At 56.9% G+C, this 19011-nt stretch overlaps 1 protein-coding gene across 4 annotated transcripts; it reads left to right on the forward strand.

Annotated features, from left to right (window-relative positions):
- The first annotated feature begins 1961 nt into the window (after positions 1 to 1961).
- On the forward strand, positions 1962 to 17126 carry SPINT1 (serine peptidase inhibitor, Kunitz type 1). Of its 4 annotated transcripts, none has more exons than XM_070054003.2 (11): positions 1962 to 2099; positions 2387 to 2905; positions 11320 to 11447; positions 11661 to 11799; positions 11889 to 12059; positions 12159 to 12185; positions 12483 to 12608; positions 12723 to 12773; positions 15458 to 15628; positions 15786 to 15833; positions 16206 to 17126. In XM_070054003.2, exons 2-11 carry the CDS (start codon positions 2470 to 2472, stop codon positions 16409 to 16411), a joined length of 1503 nt encoding a protein of 500 aa, XP_069910104.2. In that variant the 5' UTR covers positions 1962 to 2099; positions 2387 to 2469; the 3' UTR covers positions 16412 to 17126. The 4 variants fall into 4 exon arrangements, with proteins under 4 accessions (XP_069910104.2, XP_008267403.3, XP_008267404.3 ...); XM_008269182.5 differs by having other exon boundaries at positions 2027 to 2186; XM_008269181.5 differs by having other exon boundaries at positions 1968 to 2099; positions 11889 to 12185.
- Positions 17127 to 19011: the final 1885 nt, after the last annotated feature.

Below are 19011 nucleotides of genomic sequence, written 5' to 3' on the forward strand. Positions count from 1 at the left end.
ATCTCCTTTTTTGGGAGAGCATTAAGAGGACCAACCATTGCTCTTTTAAGAGTTCTTCAGGCCGGTGCTGTGGCTCAATAAGCTAATCCTTTGCCTGCGGCACCGGCACACTGGGTTCTAGTCCCGGTCGGGGTGCCAGATTCTGTCCCGGTTGCCCCTCTTCCAGGACAGCTCTCTGCTGTGGCCCGGGAGTGCAGTGGAGGATGGCCCAAGTGCTTGGGCCCTGCACCCCATGGGAGACCAGGATAAGTACCTGGCTCCTGGCTTCGGATCAGCGCGGTGCACTGGCCACAGTGCGCCAGTCGCAGCGGCCATTGGGGGGGTGAACCAATGGACAAGGAAGACCTTTCTCTCTGTCTCTCTCTCACTGTCCACTCTGCCTGTCCAAAAAAAAAAAAAAAAAAAAAAAAAAAAAAGAGTTCTTCATGTGGGGCCAGCACTGTGGCATAGTGGGCTAAGCCTCTACCTGCAAAGCTGGCATCCCATATGGGCACCAGTTTGTGTCCCAGCTGCTCCTCTTTCTATCCAGCTCTCTGCTATGGCCTGGGAAAGCAGCAGCAGGTGACCAAAGTGCTTGGGCCCCTGCACCCGCATGGGAGACCCAAAAGAAGCTCTTGGCTCCTGGTTTCAGATCGGCCCAGCTCTGATGGCCGCCATTTGGGGAGTGAACCAACAGGTGGAAGACCTTTGTCTCTCCCTCTCCCTGCCTCTCAAATAAATAAATAAAATATTGAAAGAAAGAGAGAGAGAGAGAGGAAGGGAGGGAGGGAGGGAGGAAGAGAGGAAGAGAGAGAAAGAAAGAAAGAAAGAAAGAAAGAGAGAGAGAGAGAGAGTTCTTTATGCAGCAGGGTTAAACTACTGCCTGCAATGCTGGCATTCCATATGAACACAGGTTCGAGTCCTGGCTCCTCTACTTCCAATCCGACTCCCTGCTAATTTGCCTAGGAAAGCAGAATATGGCCCAAAGACCGGGCCCCTGCCACCCACATGAGAGGCAAGGATGAAGCTCTTGGCTCCTAGCTTAGTCCTGGCCCAGCTCAGGCTGCTGCTGCCATTTAGGGAGTAAACCAGCAATGGAAGATCTCTCTCTCTCTCACTCTGCCTTTCAAATAAATCTTTAAACAAGCAAGCAAGTTAACATAAAATGGGTTCTTCACTTGGGAAGAGCAATGAGGTTCGCCTTAAGGGGTCAGCGGCTTTGGGAAGGGCACTGACCCAGCCAAGTGTCCACGGGTCCAAAGATGGCATTTCACCGGAAGAGAGTGCACCAGGATCACTCCCTTTGTGGGGGGCCAAGGGGAACTGAGCCCCAGGAAGTGGGCAGCGGTTATGGAGACAGGGAAACTGCTACAAGAGGGGCCCGCTGAGGATCAAGACGCGAAGCCTGGACTTGGGCAGCGACCTCCCTTCTCTCCCTGGCAGGAAGAAGCCCCCCCACCCCCACCCCGCAGGTGGCAAGGGCAGAGACACTGCAGCACGCATCCCAGACCCCGGCTGGTGCAGGGGCAGCCTCACAGCTTCTGTCCGCCACTGAACGCAAATCATTTCCCGAGAGCGGGCTACCTGGAGCGCTGCCCCTGCTTCCTGCACCCCCCAGGTCCTTCAAAAGCGCCTCAGGCCCGGGGCTGGGGCTGTGGGCGGGGATGCTCCGGAGGCAGCCGCCCCAGGGCGCGGGCCCCTCCGTGTCCGACGTGGCTGCAGCGTCCCGGCCTTCAGGATGCATTTCTGGGGCTGGCCCCGGGGAATCCCGCGCGGAGCGACCTCGACCCGACGCCTCCCCGGGCGGGACACCACCGGGCCCCTCCGCAGGCCAGGCTCCAGGGAGGGATTGGGGACCGCCGCGCTGCGGGGCGGACCGAGGCGGAAGCTCGGCCGGGAAGGGCCGGCCGGGGCTCACCGGGCGTGGGCGGGGCCGATGGCGCTCGGGTTAATGTCCGCCCCGCCCAGGCCGCACTGACTCAGTTTCACCAGAAACTGGGGAGAGGAGGCGTTCGGTAGCCAGCACACCCGGCACCGGGGCGGAAGCGGCGGCGGGAGCCGCGCAGGAAGCCGGGACCGGAACCTCGGCGGGCCCGGCCCCACCCTACTCACCTGCGCAGGTAACCGGGGCCCCGGAGCGCCAGGCGGAGGCGGGGCGGACTCGGAGCATGGTGGCGCCTTTGTTCCGCGCTCGTACGTGTGTCCGGGTACGTGCGCTCCGGAGCCGCTCCCCTGCTGGCCAGTGGGCCGCCGGGCCTCGGGAGGGTGCGTGGGAGGGGCGGGCCTGCTCTGCGCGTCCTCCTCCCGGGGTTGCTCCGTGTTCCCCGACCCACTTCCTCCGGCCTTCCTCCCTCGAAGTCTCGGGGCTGATCAGGTGCGTCTCCTCCTCCGTCCCTCCCTCTTCCAGGTCACAGGTACTCTCGGAACCCAGACGCCCGCACGGTGAAGGTGACCCCCGTGGGGAGCGGGGCGACGGCCCCCAGGAGAACGATGGTCAGCGCCCGCCGCTTCCTGGCTCTCATCTCCCCAGTCGCCGTGTGGCTCCTGTGCGCGCTCGGCCTCCAAGGCACTGAGGCCGGGCCGCCCGAGGGAGCCATCTGCAAGGACCGCTTTACCGCCAGGGTGCCTGACTTCGTACTGGACATCAACGCCTCGGTCAGCAACGGGGCCACCTCCTGGGGCTCCCGCACGGTGCACCACAGCTGGGATTGCGTGCTCGCCTGCTGCGAAACCCAAAACTGCAATTTGGCGCTGGTGGAGCTGCCGCCCGGCGGCGGGGAGGATGCAGTCGCCGCCTGCTTCCTTATGGACTGCCTCTACGAGCAGAACTTCGTGTGCAAGTTCGCGCCCAGGGAGGGCTTCGTCAACTACCTCTCGCGGGAAGTGTACAGCTCCTTCCGCGACCTGCGCTCCCAGGGCTTTGGCGGTAAGGAAGAGGCCCCGGGGCGGCTGATTTGGAGAAACTGAGGGCCGGGTTATGGAGTCCGGGGCGGGTGAGCATCGGGAAGGAGTTAAGGAGCAGAGTCCATTTCTACTTCAACTTCTTAGCCGCAGCTAGTATGGAGAGTAGACAAAGGAAGGGGACCATACTAGAGCCCAGATCCAGAGGTGAGGGGCTGGGGCTTACAGGAGAACCTTATGCTCAGCGTGTCTGGGAGAGAGGGGGCAGCCCCTTGGGATCCTGGCCTCTGACCCAGATAGGTTTAGCCCGGATGGAGGAGTCTGGATACAGCATCCGGAAGGCACGCTGCTGAGCACTGGCCTGTGTAACCTGTGCACCTGTCGGGTGATCCTGCCCTAGTCCCCTCTGCTGGCTGGACATGGGAACTGTCAGCATCCCTCTGCGCTGGGAATGCGCTGGCCTTTTGGTGGTCCAGGAAAAAATGCCAGACCCCAGAGAGTAAAGAACACACCCAGTCTGGGGCTGACCCAAACAGAGGGGGAAGGTTGTGGGCACAGTAGCCTAGGGGCTCTGGGGCTGGGAGTGAGGGTTGCTGGGTGAGTCAGCCCGCTGGCATGTGTACCTGCTAGGGGAGGGATGTCAGCTGTCCAGGCAGGTGTGTGTGCAGCACAGGTGAGCCGGGCAGGGCTGTTCCTGCTGAGGGCCTGGTAGCCAAGCTGTCTGCTCACCTTGTTTACTTCCTGGGAAAAGGGCAAAGTGGGGGGGGGGGGTCAGGGCTCCTCCTCTTTCCTCCTAGGACTGAGCAGGCAGCTGGCCTCCCCAACCTCTCTCCCTGCTGTTCTGGTCAGGTGGGGCTCCAGGTCATAGCTGATAACCTGTTAGTGCTTTACAGTTTACCGGTGGCTGTGCCACACACGCTCTCCTGGGCCTCAGGTCAACAACCTCGGAAACGGGTGCAGTGGGTAGTCTCCCACTTTTTAGGCTGGGAAACTGACACTCTTGTGTTAGGTAACTGGTCCAGGATAACAGCTCCCATCCTTGGTAGACGGCCCAGTAGATGACAGAATCAGAGGTGGGGGAGCCAGGGGCCGGGACTGGGGCTCCAGCTGTAGGTGGCCTCAGTTTGCAAAGTGGAGGAGGGATTTTCCTCTCCAGCCTCTTCCTGGGCTAGAATCCCTCATGGGCTGGGCCGCTCATCTCCCCATCCTTCCAGTAGCTCTCCTGGGTCCCCAAGGAGAGCTGGGACAAGGACTGTGAGAGGGGAGGGCACCATGTGTGGGCCGGCCTGGGCCAGGGAGTCCCGTTGGAGCAGGACTAGAGCCTGTTCCACAAGGAAGCAGCAGAGAGTGTAGGAGTGTTGATGCTGACTGGCTTGAGCTGCCGCTGCTCTTCCTGCTCCCACAGAGGCCCCATGGGAGGCCCACTGCAGGCCAGAAATCTGTAGTCTGCTCCGGGAGCCGACCACACTGGGGACTTCTTCATCCAGAAACCCCCAGGCCTGGCCTGCCTGGCACAAGAGGGCAGAATGGGGCTTTCTGGGGCTTGAAGGAGCCAAGTGGGCTGAGGGGGAGCTCTAGGCCATTCCAGCCCTTCTGGGCACTGCAGAGTTTGGGGACCTGGAGGAAGCTGTGTGCAGCGAGTCCAGGGAGTCCCAGCCAGAGAGGTTGGAAGTAGTTAAGAGCAGGGCAGAGCTGTTGTGTGCACGCTGGAAGCCAGGGTGGACAGAGGTGGCGGGGGGGGGGGGGTGGGGGGGGGAGAGTGCTGGTACACACAGCTTTGAAACATTTTATTCTTTTTTTGTGTGTGTTTTTTTTTTTTTAACTTGTTGATGTATTTATTCGACAAACAGAGAGGGAGCATGCTCCCTTCTGCAGGTTCCCTCCCTCCATGCCCTTAACAGCAGGGGCCAGGCTGAGCCCAGAACTCAATATGGTTCCCCGACGTGGGTAGGAAGAGCCCAGCTTGAGCCTCCCAGGGTGTGCATTGGCTGGGACTGGAACCCAAAACTCCAATGTGAGGACGTCCCAAGTGGAGGCCTCATCACTGCGCCAAACGCCTGCCCCTACACCTTTAATTCTCTCGGGTAGCGAACTCCTCAGCTGGGGGCTTGTCTGCTCCCCATCCCTGCCAGCCAGCGGCCAGGCCAGGCCAGGCCAGTCCAGACTCCTGCAGCTGGAGGCCCACTGCTTGGCCTCCCCCTCTTTCCTGTGTGGGTGTGGCTTAGAAGGTGGAGTCTGTTTCCTTGGAGATGTCCTGGGGGCTGGCCGCTGGGGGAGGGCCTGGTTTGTTTTATTGCCACTCTAGCCTTTGCTCTCTTTGAGGAGTGGTAGGGCAACACCTCTGCCGCTTGGTCCCTGGGCCTGGGGCTTGGAGAGAGAGCTGTGGAGGGTTCTTCTGGGAAGTTCTTGATTGAGCCCAAGGTCTGATTTATCACTGCCAGTTCTGCCCTGAGGGCCTGGTGGGATTATCTGTCTGTCTGTCTGTCCACTAGGTACACTGCTGAGTAAGCAGCCTGTCTTCTTTCCCAGTTCCAGACGGCTGACCATTTTCTGCAGAATGCAGGAAGGGAGGAACAGGCTCCTCCCGGCCACTGCCCCTTGCTGGACTCTCGAGGTCCTCACCCTACGTCGCCAGCCACACCTCTGGGTCGGGGGTAGCTTCCAGGCATGTACCGTGTGCTCCTCGTCCGCCTGGTTTCTTGCCCCAGAAATCTTGGAATGCAGCTCCCTTTCCTTGGTCGGCTAGACCTCTGCGGTTTGACATGTTTCTCCGTGAAACCCGCTCCCCTGGTGCCCCTCTCGCTGTCACTGTGTGTCCTGGTCTTCTCCCCGTTGTGACCTGTGAGTCCCTGGGTTGCCTCTGCGTTCTGTGGCTCATGAGAAAGGAATCCCTGTGACTCAGCCTTCCACGAGCTGTTTTAGCACTGTGCCGTCTCTTCTTCCTCTGCACTCTTACCCTTGAACTGACCTCCGAGGCAGACAGTTTGGCAGTGTCTGTGAAAACCCGAGCTGCCCGGGACCCTGGCACGGTGCGGCTTGCAGGAATGCATCGGGCAGGCAAACACACACGTGAGAAACAACCTGCCGGCCTAGCGCTGTTGCCGAGGAGGGGCTGGAAGCAGCCTCCCTGTCTGTCAGCACAGCCTTTGACACTTTTAGTAACAGTGATAACCCCTGAGGCAGCGGTGGTTCTCAAAGGGAGGGGGCGAGGGTGGACAGACAGGTGGGGGCTGGTTACACAAATTGTATCAGTTGTGATGTGTATTATGTAACCAACAACACAAGGAAACTTTTTTTAAAAGATTCATTTATTTATTTTAAAGGCAGAGACAAAGATCTTCTCATTTGCTGGTTCACTCCACAAAGGGCCACAATGGCCCAGATCAGGCCAGGCCAAAGGCAGGAGCCAGGAGCTTCATCCAGGTGTCCCACGTGGGGGCAGGGGCCCAAGCACTGGGGCCATCCTCAGCTGCTTTCCCAGGTGCATTAGCAGGGAGCTGGATCAGAAGTGGAACAGCCAGCACTCAAACCTGTGGCCTATTATGGGATGCAGGCATCGCAGGCAGTGGCTTTACCTGCTACCCCACAACATGGCCCACAAGACGCATGTGTTGCTAGGGAATGATTTCCAGTACATACTTCTTGAAGTTTTACTCATTTCATTTAAAAAGGCAAAGTGACAGAGAAGGAGGGACAGAGAGAGAGCTTCCGTCACCTGGTTCACTCCCCAGATATCCGCAGTTGCAGGGACGGGGCCAGGCCAAAGCCAGGAGCCTGGAACTCCATTCAGGTGTCCTGCATGGGCAGCAGGGGCCCAAGCACTTGGGCCGTCCTCTGCTGTCTCCCAGGTGCGCTGTAGCCGGAAGCTGCATTGGAAGCAGAGGGGAAGCGAGCTCAGGCACTCTGATGAGGGACTCGCTCAGGGATGCGGCCCAACCCCCTGTGCCCCAGCCCCAGCCCCAGCGGTGTGCGTGAAGGAGAAGAGCTGTGCCACAACGCCACGCCCCACTTTTTGAATTTTTGATTGACAGGCGATCGTCTACGAATCTCTGGGCCCAGTGTGACGTGTCAGTATACACATTCAGTTGTAACGATCAGATCAGGGCACAGGGAACGAAGCCCTGTTTGGAAAAACAAAGCTGTTTGGAAAAACATGATTGCTTGCTGTCAACTAGCATTGTCCTGCAGCCTAGAACCTTCTCTGCACCTGCACCCCTGTGCCCACTTGCCATCCCCTCCCCATCCCTTCCCCACACACCCTCCCAGGCTCTGTTCCACTCCTGTGTCTATGCGATCAGCTTCATAGTGTCCACATACATGTAAGTGAGAACATGGGTGGTTTTCTGTGCCTGACTTACTGCACCCAGCCTCATGTCCTCCCGTTCCACCCATGCTGGGCAGCTGACAGAAATGCGTTCCTTCCCCGGTGCCTTGAGCTCTGTCCCAAGCCAGCGAGCCCCTGACCTTGCTTTGGTTTCTCCTGTTTTCTGCCATCCTCGGTAAACAGCCCACATTCTTCCCCACAGCCAAACCACAGTAATGAGAAACCAAAAGGTCCTCCTCCCCTCCTCACCTCGCCCTCTGCCTCTCCCTTCTCTGAATGACCTTGTCTTGCACACACACTGCTTCAGGTGGGTGGGTTGGAGCTCCCCGTGTTGCTCCATGCTCTTGGGTCTTTTCTGCTGAGTCGGACGATAATCCCCTCAAGGCAGTGTCTTAATTCCCTATGACTGAGGCTGGCGCTGTGGCATAGTGGGTTAGGCTGTCGCTTGCAGTGCCGACATCCCATATGGGCGCTGGTCAAGTCTTGGCTGCTCCACTTCCCATCCAGCTCTCTGCTATGGCCTGGGAAAGCAGTAGAAGATGGTCCAAGTCCTTGGACCCCTGCACCCGTGTGGGAGGCCCAGAAGAAGCTCCTGGCTCCTGGCTTTGGAATGGCGGAGCTCCGGCCATGGCAGCCATCTGGGGAGTGAATCAGCGGATGGAAGACCTCTCTCTCTCTCTCCCTCTCTCTCTCTCTCTCCCCCTCTCTCTCTCTCTCCCTCTCCCTCTCTCTCCCTCTCCCTCCCTCTCCCTCCCTCTACCTCCCTCTACCTCCCTCTCCCTCTCCTTCTCCCTCTGTGTAACTCTGACTTCAAGTAAATAAATAAATCTTAAAAAAAAAAATTCCCTATGACTGTTCTAATCACTACAGACCAGGCGGCTTCACAAATGGGCATCTCTTCTCTCAGCTCTAAAGACCGAAGTCCAACATCAGGGTGTCCGAATCCTTTCTTGCCCTTTCCAGCTTCTTTTTTTACTGTTTGTTTATTTTCAGCTACCTGGGAAGCAGAGTGACAGAGAGAACCTTCCATCCCCTGTTTCACTCGCCAAATGCCTACAACAGCGAGGCTGGGTGAAGCTGAAGCCAGGAACCAGTAGCTCCACCCAGGTCTCCCATGTGGGTAGAGGGGGACCAAGTGCTTGAGCCATCATCTGCTGCCTCCCAGGGTGTGTTAGCAGGAAGCTGGATCAGAGGGAAATGCCAGGCTCACAAGGATGCTCTGATATGGGCTGTGGATGTCCCAGGTGGTAGTTTAACCCTTTGTGCACCAACACGCACCCCCATCTTCTAACTTTGGGTGACTCCAGGTGTCCTTTGGCTTGTGGCTTGGCGTCTCTGCCTCTGGCTTTACTTGGCCTTTTCTTCTGTTTCTTTTTTATTAAAAGATTTGATATTGTTTGTTTTTAATTTTTATTTGAAAGGCAGAGTTACACAGAGAGAAAGAGAGAGAGAGAGATCTTCCATCTGCTGGTTAACTCCGCAAATGACCACAACAGCTGGGGCTGGTCCATGCAGAAGCCAGGAACCTGGAACTCTGTCCATTAGGGTGTACAGGCCCAAGCACTTGAACAGTGTTCTGCTGCTTTCCCAGGGCTATTAGCAAGGAGTGGGATTGGAAGTGGAGTAGCGGGTCTCAATCCAGTGTCCACATGGGATGCCAGCACCACAAGCTACTACTTAACCTGCTGCACCACAATGCCACCCCCCTACTCCACCCCTACTTCCGTTTCTTTTCTTCTTCTTTTTTTTTTTTTTAAAGACTTACTTATTTATTTGAAAGTCAGAGTTACACAGAAAGAGAAGGAGAGGCAGAGAGAGAGAAAGGTCCTCCATCCGCTGGTTCACTCCCCAGTTGGCCTCAGTGGCTGGAGCTGTGCTGATCTGAAGCCAGGAGCCAAGAGCCTCCTCTAGGTCTTCATGCAGGTGCAGGGGTCCAAGGAGTTGGGCCATCCTACACTTTGCCAGGCCACAGCAGAGAGCTGAATCAGAAGTGGAGCAGCCGAGACTTGAACCTGTGCCCATATGGGATCCCAGCACTGCAGGCGGCGGCTCACTTCTGTTTCTTATAAGACACTTGTCGTTGAATTTAGGGCCTACCCATGTAATCCAGGGTGATCCTATCTGGAAATCCTTTGCTTAATTACTTCTGCAAAGACTCTTTTTCCAAATGAGTTCACATTGGTGGGTTCTGGGGTTTGGATGTGGACACATCCTTTGGGGCCACCATTCTACCCACTACAGGCAAGAGTCAAGCTTTGTGCTGGTTTCCTCAGCCCCCCAGTCTGAGTTCAGGAAGCCATAGGAACAGGCTGTGACAGATCAGGGGAGAGCGTGGTTCTCCTGAGAACCCCGTAGCTGGCGGCAGTGTCTGAGCCGGCAGAGGCACCCCCTTTCCATGCCCACTCCCATGTCACCAAGGCTGGCCACAATAAAGAGAGTTACGGGGGTCAGGTATTGGGACACAGCAGTTTAGGGTGCCGCTAGGAACACCCACATCCCCTGTCACAGTACCTGGGATCAAGTTGCACTTCTGCTGCCAATCCAGTTTCCTGTTAGGCACTTGGAAAGCAGTGGATGATGGCATAAGTACTTGGGTCCCTGCCACCCATGTGGGAGACCAGGATGGAGTTCCTGGCTTCGAGCTTTGGCCTGGCCCAGCCCCAGCTGTTGCAGGCATTTGGAGAGTGAACCTGCGGATGGAAGGTTCTCTCTCCTCTGCCTTTCAATAAATGAATAAATAATTTTTTAAAAAATTATGGTTCTGGGACCTGCGCTGTGGCTCACTAGGTTAATCCTCCACCTGCGGCGCCAGCATCCCATATGGGAGCCGGGTTCTAGTCCTGGTTGCTCCTCTTCCAGGCTAGCTCTCTGCTGTGGCCCAGGAAGGCAGTGGAGGATGGCCCAAGTGCTTGGGCCCCTGCCCCTCATGGGAGACCAGGGGGAAGCACCTGGCTCCTGGCTTCGGATCAGCACAGCGCCGGCCATGGTGGCCATTTGGGGAGTGAACCAACGGAAGGAAGACTTTTCTCTCTGTCTCTCTCTCACTGTCTGTAACTCTACCTGTCAAAGGAATTTTTAAAAAATTATGGTTCTTTCAGAGGCATGTGTTTTACCTCATGGTAAAGCTGCCATTTGGGAGGCCCACATCAGATATCAGAGTGCCTGGGTTCAAGAGCTGGCTCCATTTCTCATGCCAGCTTCCTGCTGGCCAGCAGGTGATGGTTTAAATATCTGGGTCCCTGCCACCCACATGGGAGGCCTGGATTAAGTTCTCAGCCCCCAGCTTCTGCCCCTGACACCGGCTGCCCCCAACTCGGGGCCTCACCTCCCCACACATACACACATTAAGGACCACTGTAGGCATTTGGGGAATGCACCAGTAGATAGAGCTCTGTCTGTCCTGCTACCTCTCCCCTCCCTCTCTTCCTCTCAAATACATTTTTTAAAATGTAGGTGCTACCTGAGGCACCAGCATCTGATATGGGCACAGGTTTGAATCCCGGCTGCTCCACTTCCGATCCAGCTTCCTGCTGGTGGCTTGTGAGAACAGTGGAAGATGGCCCAAGTGCTTGGGCCGCTGCAGCCACGTGGGAAACCTGGAAAAAGCTCCTGAGTCCTGGCTTTGGATCAGCCCAGCTCTGACTGTTGCAGCTATTTGGGAAGTGAACCAGTGGATGGAAGACCTCTGTCTCTCTCTTTGCCCCTGCCTCTTGCAACTCTGCCTTTCAAATAAATAAATAAATCTTTAAAAATATTTTTAATTTAAAAAAATTGTTACTTTTTAAAAAGCAATTAGTACACTTACCAGCTTACTATAGAAAATAGGATCAAGCTCCCTCACCCAAGCGTATGTGTGTACATATAGATCTTTCTCCCTGAATGAGATCAGATGGCACGTGCCATTCAGTAGTGTATTTCAGAAAGCAGACTTGGTAGTGTACAAGTGTCTTCAGTACGTCTGTGCATGGAGAGCGAGAAGTTGGGTTTGTTGCGAGCTCCACGCAGAGTCCTAGGTCAGCCAAGGAGAGGCTCATACTACCCCTAATCCCGTCCGCTCCAGGGGAAACCTGGGCTGTTCAGTGGGAGCTGACTGTCCCTCTCCTTCCTCCCTCCAGGGGCCTGGATCCCCAAGGCCTGGCCCAGCACAGACCTGAAGGTACAGCCCCAGGAGCCTGTGGTGCTTAAAGATGTGGACGGTATAGATTGGCACCTGCTGCAGGGAGGCACGGATGTCAGGGTCGAGGTGAGACACTGGGCTGGCTTCCTGACACCCCTACCCAGCATCCCAGGGGTCCCTGCTCTGGGGCTTCAGCCAGCCAGTGGCTCTGGATGGAGGGAGGTGGACAACAGCTGAGGACATAATTTCATACCAAGTCCCAGTACTCTTCCCAGGGTGTGGGTGAGCTGCTGGGAGGGCCTGGAGGAGCCCAAGCCTGATGGCCACTCCTGTGTGTAGAGAAACAGCCTGGACCAGGTGGAGCTGTGGGGACTCAAGGAAGGCACGTACCTGTTCCAGCTAACGCCGGCTGGCTCAGACCAGCCAGAGAACACGGCCAACGTCACAGTCACTGTGCTGTCCGCCAAGCAGACTGAAGGTGAGGGGGGGCTGAGGAGGCAGTGCCTGGGGCTCCTCCCTCGACTGACCGCCCCCGCAGGTGCCCCTCACAAGCTCTCCTCCCCCCAGACTACTGCCTCGCATCCAACAAGGTGGGCCGCTGCCGGGGCGCCTTCCCCCGCTGGTACTACGACCCCACAGAACAAATCTGCAAGAGGTTCATTTACGGAGGTTGCCTGGGCAACAAGAACAACTACTTGCGAGAGAAAGAGTGCATGCTAGCCTGCCGGGGCGTGCAAGGTGGGCCCTCGGGACTTTCCCGCAGGGAGGGCAGAGAGGGCAGGGGTCCCTGCTGGAGCCTGGCCGTGCTTCCTCTGACTTCTCTGTTCTCTCTCCCAGGACCCCTGATGGAAAGGCACCATCCAGGTGGGCTTTGCTCCTTTCCCTTTCGCCCTCACCCCTCCAGGTCCCCAGCCCACATCCTGGCCACACCCCAGCCAACCTGCTTTTGCCCCCCATTCCACCCGTCCTAGTATGTGAAAGGACCATAAGCACAGTGTCCCTTCCAACCCAGCATCCCCCTACCAGGATTGACCCCCTTTCCCTGTAGGAGGCACCAAGGTTGGTGGAAAGAGGATAGAGGGCGTGTCAGGGCGGAAAGGGCCAGTAGATGATGGACCCCTGCACTTGCTCTGTGCTGACCCTGACCTCGCCCCCACCCAGTCTGCTCTGGCACCTGTCACCCCACCCAGTTCCGCTGCAGTGACGGCTGCTGCATCGATAGCTTCCTGGAGTGTGACGACACCCCCGACTGCCCAGATGCCTCTGATGAGGCCACCTGTGAAAAATGTGAGGCCTGGGGGTTGGAGGGGGGGGCGTGGAGCAGGTGTGGGGCAGGGGGAGAGGGCCCTGGAAGCGCTTTGTTGGCCCTGAGCGTGTGACTGTGATCTTTCCTCTCTGCAGACACCAGCGGCTTTGACGAGCTCCAGAGAATCCATTTCACCAGCAACAAAGGTGAGAGCCCCCCGAGTCGCCTGCTGTCCTCACTTCTCCTTCCAGCAACGCCCTCCCCAGGGCCTGCTGCCTGTGCCAGGCTATGGGCATAAAAAGCCCTGGAGCCGCTGATTCCCCAGTTCACCCCTTCTGTGGCTCAGCTTCCACAGGGTCACACTTTTGTAACTTTAGCCACAGCTGCCACCTGTCACTAAGATGTGATTTGCTTGGCCAGTTAGTTGTGTGTGTGTGTGTGGTTTTTTTTTTTTTTTTTTAAAGAAGAAATGTTCGTTCTTTTCAAAGGAGAGAATTTTTTTTTTCTTAAGATTTATTTATTTATTTATTTGAGAGAGGCAGAGACAGAGAGTTTCCATCTGCTGGTTCACTCCCCAAATGGCCACAATGACCGGAGCTGTGCTGATCTGAAGCCGGGAGCCAGAAGCTTCTTCCAAGTCTCCCATGCAGGTGCAGGGGCCCAAGCACTTGAGCCATCCTCCACTGCTTTCCCAGGCCACAGCAGAGAGCTGGATCCAAAGTGAAGCAGATGGTGGCTCCACTATGCCACAGCACTGGCCTCTTTTTCCTTTTTAAAGATTTATGTATTTATTTGAAAGTCATAGTTACAAAGAGAGGGTGACATTCAGAGATCTTCCATCTGCTGGTTCACTCTCCAAGTGGCTGCAACGGCCGGGGCTGAGCCAAACCGAAGCCAGAAGCCCAGAGCTTCTTCTGGGTCTCCCACATGGGTACAGGGGCCCAAGGACTTGGGCCATCCTCTGCTGCCTTCCCAGGTTGCATTAGCAGGGAGGTGGATTAGAAGTGGAACAGCTAGGATTTGAACCAGTGCCCATTTGGGATACTGGTATTGCAGGCAGTGGCTTTACCTGCAATATATACCACAATGCCAGCCACAGCCAATTACTTTTTTAACTTAATATGTTAACAAGGAAATTTCATGTATCATTCAATAAATGGAATACCACTAGTGACGCAAGTTCAAATTAGGCCCATACTGCTGGGTGCTGGACAGTCAATTCACCGACGCAAGGGCATGGGTTATGGAAGAGGGCGGAGTCTCGTGGGGAATGCCATCTCTTAGGTCCCAATCATGCCTTTCCCCGATTTCCAGGGAAGCAGGAGGACCTTAACAGGAGAAAGGGGAGGCTAGCGGGGAGTCAAGAGCAAAGGGGACAAAGGACAGGGCCAGCTGTTGCGGGCCTCCAGCCAGGTGAGAAAGGGCCACTCAGAGACACGACAGTGACCCTCCTCCCGCAGTCATCAGCCCAGTCCTCTGGTCATGCTGTCCGGGGTGGGTGAGGTCACTGTGCAACTTCCGCAGCCTTGTGCTTTTTTTTTTTTTTTTAAGGTTTAATTATTTGAAAGTCAAAGTTACAAAGAGAGGGAGAGACAGAAAGAGGATCTTCTATCTGCTGGTTCACTGCCCAGGTGGCTACAATGGCCAGGGCTGGGCCAGATGGAAGCCAGGAGCTTCTTCCAGGTCTCCCATGTGGGTACAGGGGCCACTTGGGCCATCCTCTGCTGCTTTCCCAGGTCCATTGGCAGGGAGCTGAATCAGAAATGGAGCAGCCGGGACTCGAACCGGCACTCATATGGAATGCTGGCATTGCAGGCAGCTTTACCTGATATGCCACAAGGCTGCCCCCTAGTTCCTGCTATTTGTAAGCAACCATTATTTACCTGTTGTATTGAGAATATACTCTAAAAGCAGTTAGCTTTTGTTCATCAGAGTGTAAAAAGGAAAGGAAAATGAATTAATTACAGTCATGCTTTTACTTCCCACAAATTGAAAATAACAACAAAAGTAAGCATAAGAAAACAATAAAGATAATTTTGCCTGGGTTGTTGCCTGCCAAGGCTCAGACCCTGAGGCCACTTCTCTGTTAAAACTGTGCACCAGGGTAGTTGTCTGGCACCACTGAAGATGCCCGCATCCATGTTGGAGCTCCTGTTTCTGAGCCGTCTTCCCACTGGGAGGCAGCAGGTGATGTTCAAGTACTTGGGTCCTCGCCACCCACATGGGAGACCCAGATTGAGCTCCAGGCCTCTGGCCTCAGCCAGGCCCAGCCCTGTTGTAGGCACATGGGGAGTGAACCATGGATAGAAGAGGTCTCTCTGCTTTTCAAATAAAATGAAAGTAAATCAAGAAATATTTTTTAAAAAATACCAGCCAGGGCCTGGCGTTTGTCACGGCAGTTAAAGTGCTGCTTGGGACACCTGTATCGGAGTACTTGGATTCAAGACCCAGCTCTGCTTCTGATTCCAGCCTCCTGCTAATGTGCACCCTCGATGGCTCAAGTACTTGGGTCCTTGTGAGAGACTAGGTTGAATCCGTTGTTCCAGCCTTTGGGCTCTCACAGGCATTTGAGGGGTGAACCAGCAAACGGAAGGTCTGTCTGTCTCTCCAGCCTTTCAAATAAATAAAATTTTTGTCAAAATGTGAAGCTATGAACCACCCAAGTGCTCCGTAGGAATGGAGACCTTGCGCAGTCAGGAAAGCTGGAAGCAGCCCAAGAAGGAAGTGAGTGTGTGGCCGAGCGCCTCACCCAGGATTTGTCTTCCTCACTGTGGTGACGCTCAGATGGGCCGAATGCTGCGGGGGTCTCTGAGGCCGCCTCAGCAGGGGTGGGTGATAGCAGGGGCCCCTCCAGGGTCACAGGCCCCCTGCCTGCTCCCTCCTCTGCCAGGGCACTGTGTAGACCAGCCAGACACCGGCCTGTGCCATGAGAGCATCCCCCGCTGGTACTACAACCCCTTCACCGAACGCTGCGACCGCTTCACCTATGGTGGTTGCTATGGCAACAAGAACAACTTTGAGGACGAGCAGCAGTGCCTGGAGTCCTGTCGTGGCATCTCCAGTGAGTGGGGCAGGGGCCAAGCTGGGGAGGGGAGTGGCTCAGTCCCAGGGCTTCCATCCTGGAGTGTGGGTGGGAGAGGGTGGCGGGGAGCGGCCGGGGAGCAGCCAGGGCTCAGAGCCCTTGGTGCTGAGTGCTGTCTCCCCCCATCCTTTGGCAGAGAAGGACGTGTTCGGTCTGCGGCGGGAAAGCGCCGTTCCCAGTGTAGGTAAGTCCCCGATCAGTTGCATCACTGAGGTTGACGTATAGGCGTCCGCTCTAGGGATCACCTCCATGTGATTGGTTGTGGCTGCCCCCCTGTGTTGAGAAGGATTCTGAGTGACCCCCTCAGATGGTGGTGTCTGCCTCCAGCAAGGGAGGGAAGTACAGTACAGTACAGTAATGCCCTGTGCTGCGGTGAGACTCACGGGCCTTCCCGAGCTACCTGCAAGCAGAGCCACGTGGAGCCGAGGCCACCAGTGCCCCCCTGGGCTCCCCATGCAGCTGCTGAGCTGCACACAAGCTGGGGCCGTGTCCTTCCACACCTGGCACGTCTGACTCCGCCCCTTGCTGAGAGCCCCTCCTCGGCCCCTCCCCCCAGGCTCCGTGGAGGTGGCCATTGCCGTGCTCCTGGCCATCTGCATCGTGGTGGTGGTGGCCATCCTGGGTTACTGCTTCTTCAAGAACCAGAGGAAGGGCTTCCACAGACACCGCCGCCACCCGCCGCCCACCCCCGCCAGCTCCACCGTCTCCACCACCGAGGACACGGAGCACCTGGTCTACAACCACACGACCCGGCCCCTGTGAGCCCGGGGCGCTCGCCAGCTCTCACCTGGCCCTGCCTCCTGCTTGCCGAGGCGGAGCCTGGGCCGGGGACAACTTTGGGGCCAGGCTCATCCTGCCTGTTTCCCAGGCCCGCTGTGCCTCAGCCACCAGGGCTCCTGCCCCTGTGGGAAGAGTCCCAGCTGAGCCTAAGCCAGTTAAAGCCTAGGGCACCGGCGGAAGCGAAAACCCTGGAGCCGGGGTGCTGTACGAACGTACGTACGTATGTACATGTGTGACCAGCCTGCCTTCGTGCCTGCCTGCCTGCCTGGGAGTTCAGAGGAGGCAGGAGTTGTGTTTCCTGTGCAACCTGCCTGCCCCCACCCTGAGGTTTTGGGAAGGGGCCTGGGATGGTATCAGACGCTGAATGCCCCATCCTGTCCTCCATAGCCGCTCCTTCCGCTCTGCCCAGCCCGGGGTCAGCAGGATGGGCTTCCCCAGACAGTTCATGCTGGCAAGAGTTGCTTTCAGTTTATTTAATGCTCTGGGGCTGGATGCAGAGGAGAGGAAACGCAAAGTGGCTATCCCCTCTTCCCCTCAACCAGCTTGGCCTGGCCCCCGGAGCCAGCAGCAGGAGCCCAGTGGTGGTGGTGGCCTGCAACTCCCGCCCCCCAGGGCACTCCACGTAACACTCCTACCCCCTCCGCAACCTCCTGCCGGCTTCAGGCCTCTCATCGAGCAATAAAGCTGTTTTGTGGGGTTTCTGCCTGTGTTCTGAGGGCCAGGAGAGGGACAGGTTGCAGGGGGGGAGATGGGACCGCCCTATCCAACCGGTTCAGGCTTCGGCCACCCTGTGGAGCAGGTTTTCCCACCTCTGCCGAAACCACCTGGGCCCTGAGGGTGGAGAGAAGTGCCAAGTTTGACCACTAGGGGGGAGGGGCGAGGGCCAGGGGAGCAGGGGCCTGGGAGGGCCTGGGTGCTGTATCTCTTCCTTTTCAGGAGCTGGCCACGCCTGCACTGCTGGGATAGCTGGGCGTTGGGGGAGGGGTGCACAGACTGGAACCCTGGCCCCTCCACCTGCAGGCACAGGTCATCGGCTACCTCCCCACCCAGCAACCATAGCCTTGGCTGCTTCCCAGGAATGCCGCCCTCCCTGGCTCTGACCTCCTGACTCCGCTCCAAACTGCCCCTTGCCTGTCTTCAAGCCACCTCCTGCTGTCAAAAACAGCCCTTTCATTTGTTCCTTCATTTCTTCTGCACACTACTGTGCCAAGCACTGCTGATCGCTAAGAATGTGGTGCAGTCCAGGTAAGCACACAGGAAGCACTATTTCAGGGCTTTACCCATCTCAAACTGTTGGCTCAGAGACAACCCAGTGATGGAGGTATCATTATGCACATTTTACAGGTGAGGAACCTGGTGTGGTCAAGGTGAATTGCCAAGGTCCTCGTGCCAGTGTGGGAGGACTGGGCACAGCCCTAACATGGTGACTCCAAAGTCTAGGCTTATGGGGGAGGTCGGGGCTGGTTTTTGTTTTTATTTTAAGATTTATTTATTTATTTGAAAGGTAGAGTTACAGAGAGAGGAGAGAGAGAGATCCGCCATCCACTGGTTCAGGCTGAAGCTAGGAGTCCTGAGCTCTGTCCGGGTCTCACAGATGGGTGACAGGGGCTCAAGTACTTGGGCCGCCTTCTGCTGCCTTCCCAGGTACATCAGCAGGGAGCTGGACAGGAAGCGGGGCAGCCGGGACTCCTGCTATCCCAGCAGTGCAGGCGTGGCCAGCTCCTGAACAGGCGCTCGCATGGGATGCTGGCATTGCAGGCTGCAGTTTGACTCCCTGCAGCACAGCACGACCCCTGGGAGCTGCTTTCAAGCCCCAGAGGGACCACCAGCATGCATGACCAGATAGGAAGTCGCAGGGGACAGTTCCATGAGTCCCCAGCTCCACACACACCTCCAAGGCAAGCCCCAGGCCCGGGAGCCACCTTCACAGCCTGCTAGGGTGGGCCTCCTTCCCCTGGGTAACACTTTATGTCTGTACCCGCTGTGCTGTCAGCCTGGACCACCCCTCAGCTTTCTCATCCCTCAGCCCAAGCTCAAAGCCTGCGGGAGCACCCAGGTGGTGGGCACTCCCTGCTCCTGGGGCTGCTCCCAGGACCCGGAGCACCGAGCACCCCTTCTTGTGCTCCTGTGTCTGGTCAGCAGCCGGCAGGTGGAAACTTAGTCATCTGGGCCCCCAGCACATCGCTCCTGCTGTGACCTTGGTGAATGGTAGTTAATAAGATGGCAGGGGCGGGGCTCGCTCCCTTTGTTCCATTTTGCAGAGCACTGCTTTTCCCCTTCTGAGTCCCTGCGTTGCCTGTCACTCATCCATCCTTTGAGACTGCATTCCTCCTCCACTCCCCATGACCCGTTGGTTTTTCTAGGCAGGCTGCAGGGCTGGAGTGATGAATAACTACTCTATCCCAGAGCCTCAGACAGCAACCGGTGTAGAGCAAGTGCTTGGCAGGTGTTTGTTGGCCTGAAGTAAGAATGCTTTCAGGGAGGGGTGGAGATCAAGCAAGGTGATGCCGGGCAAAGCACCATCCCTGGTAACAGCTGCAGGGCTGTGGGCGGGGCACAGCAGCGTCAGGGCTGGCAGCAGG

Source organism: Oryctolagus cuniculus, chromosome 12, assembly GCF_051225735.1.
Source record: "Oryctolagus cuniculus isolate XC-2025 breed Fujian yellow rabbit chromosome 12, ASM5122573v1, whole genome shotgun sequence".
NCBI classification, from domain to species: Eukaryota; Metazoa; Chordata; class Mammalia; order Lagomorpha; family Leporidae; genus Oryctolagus; species Oryctolagus cuniculus.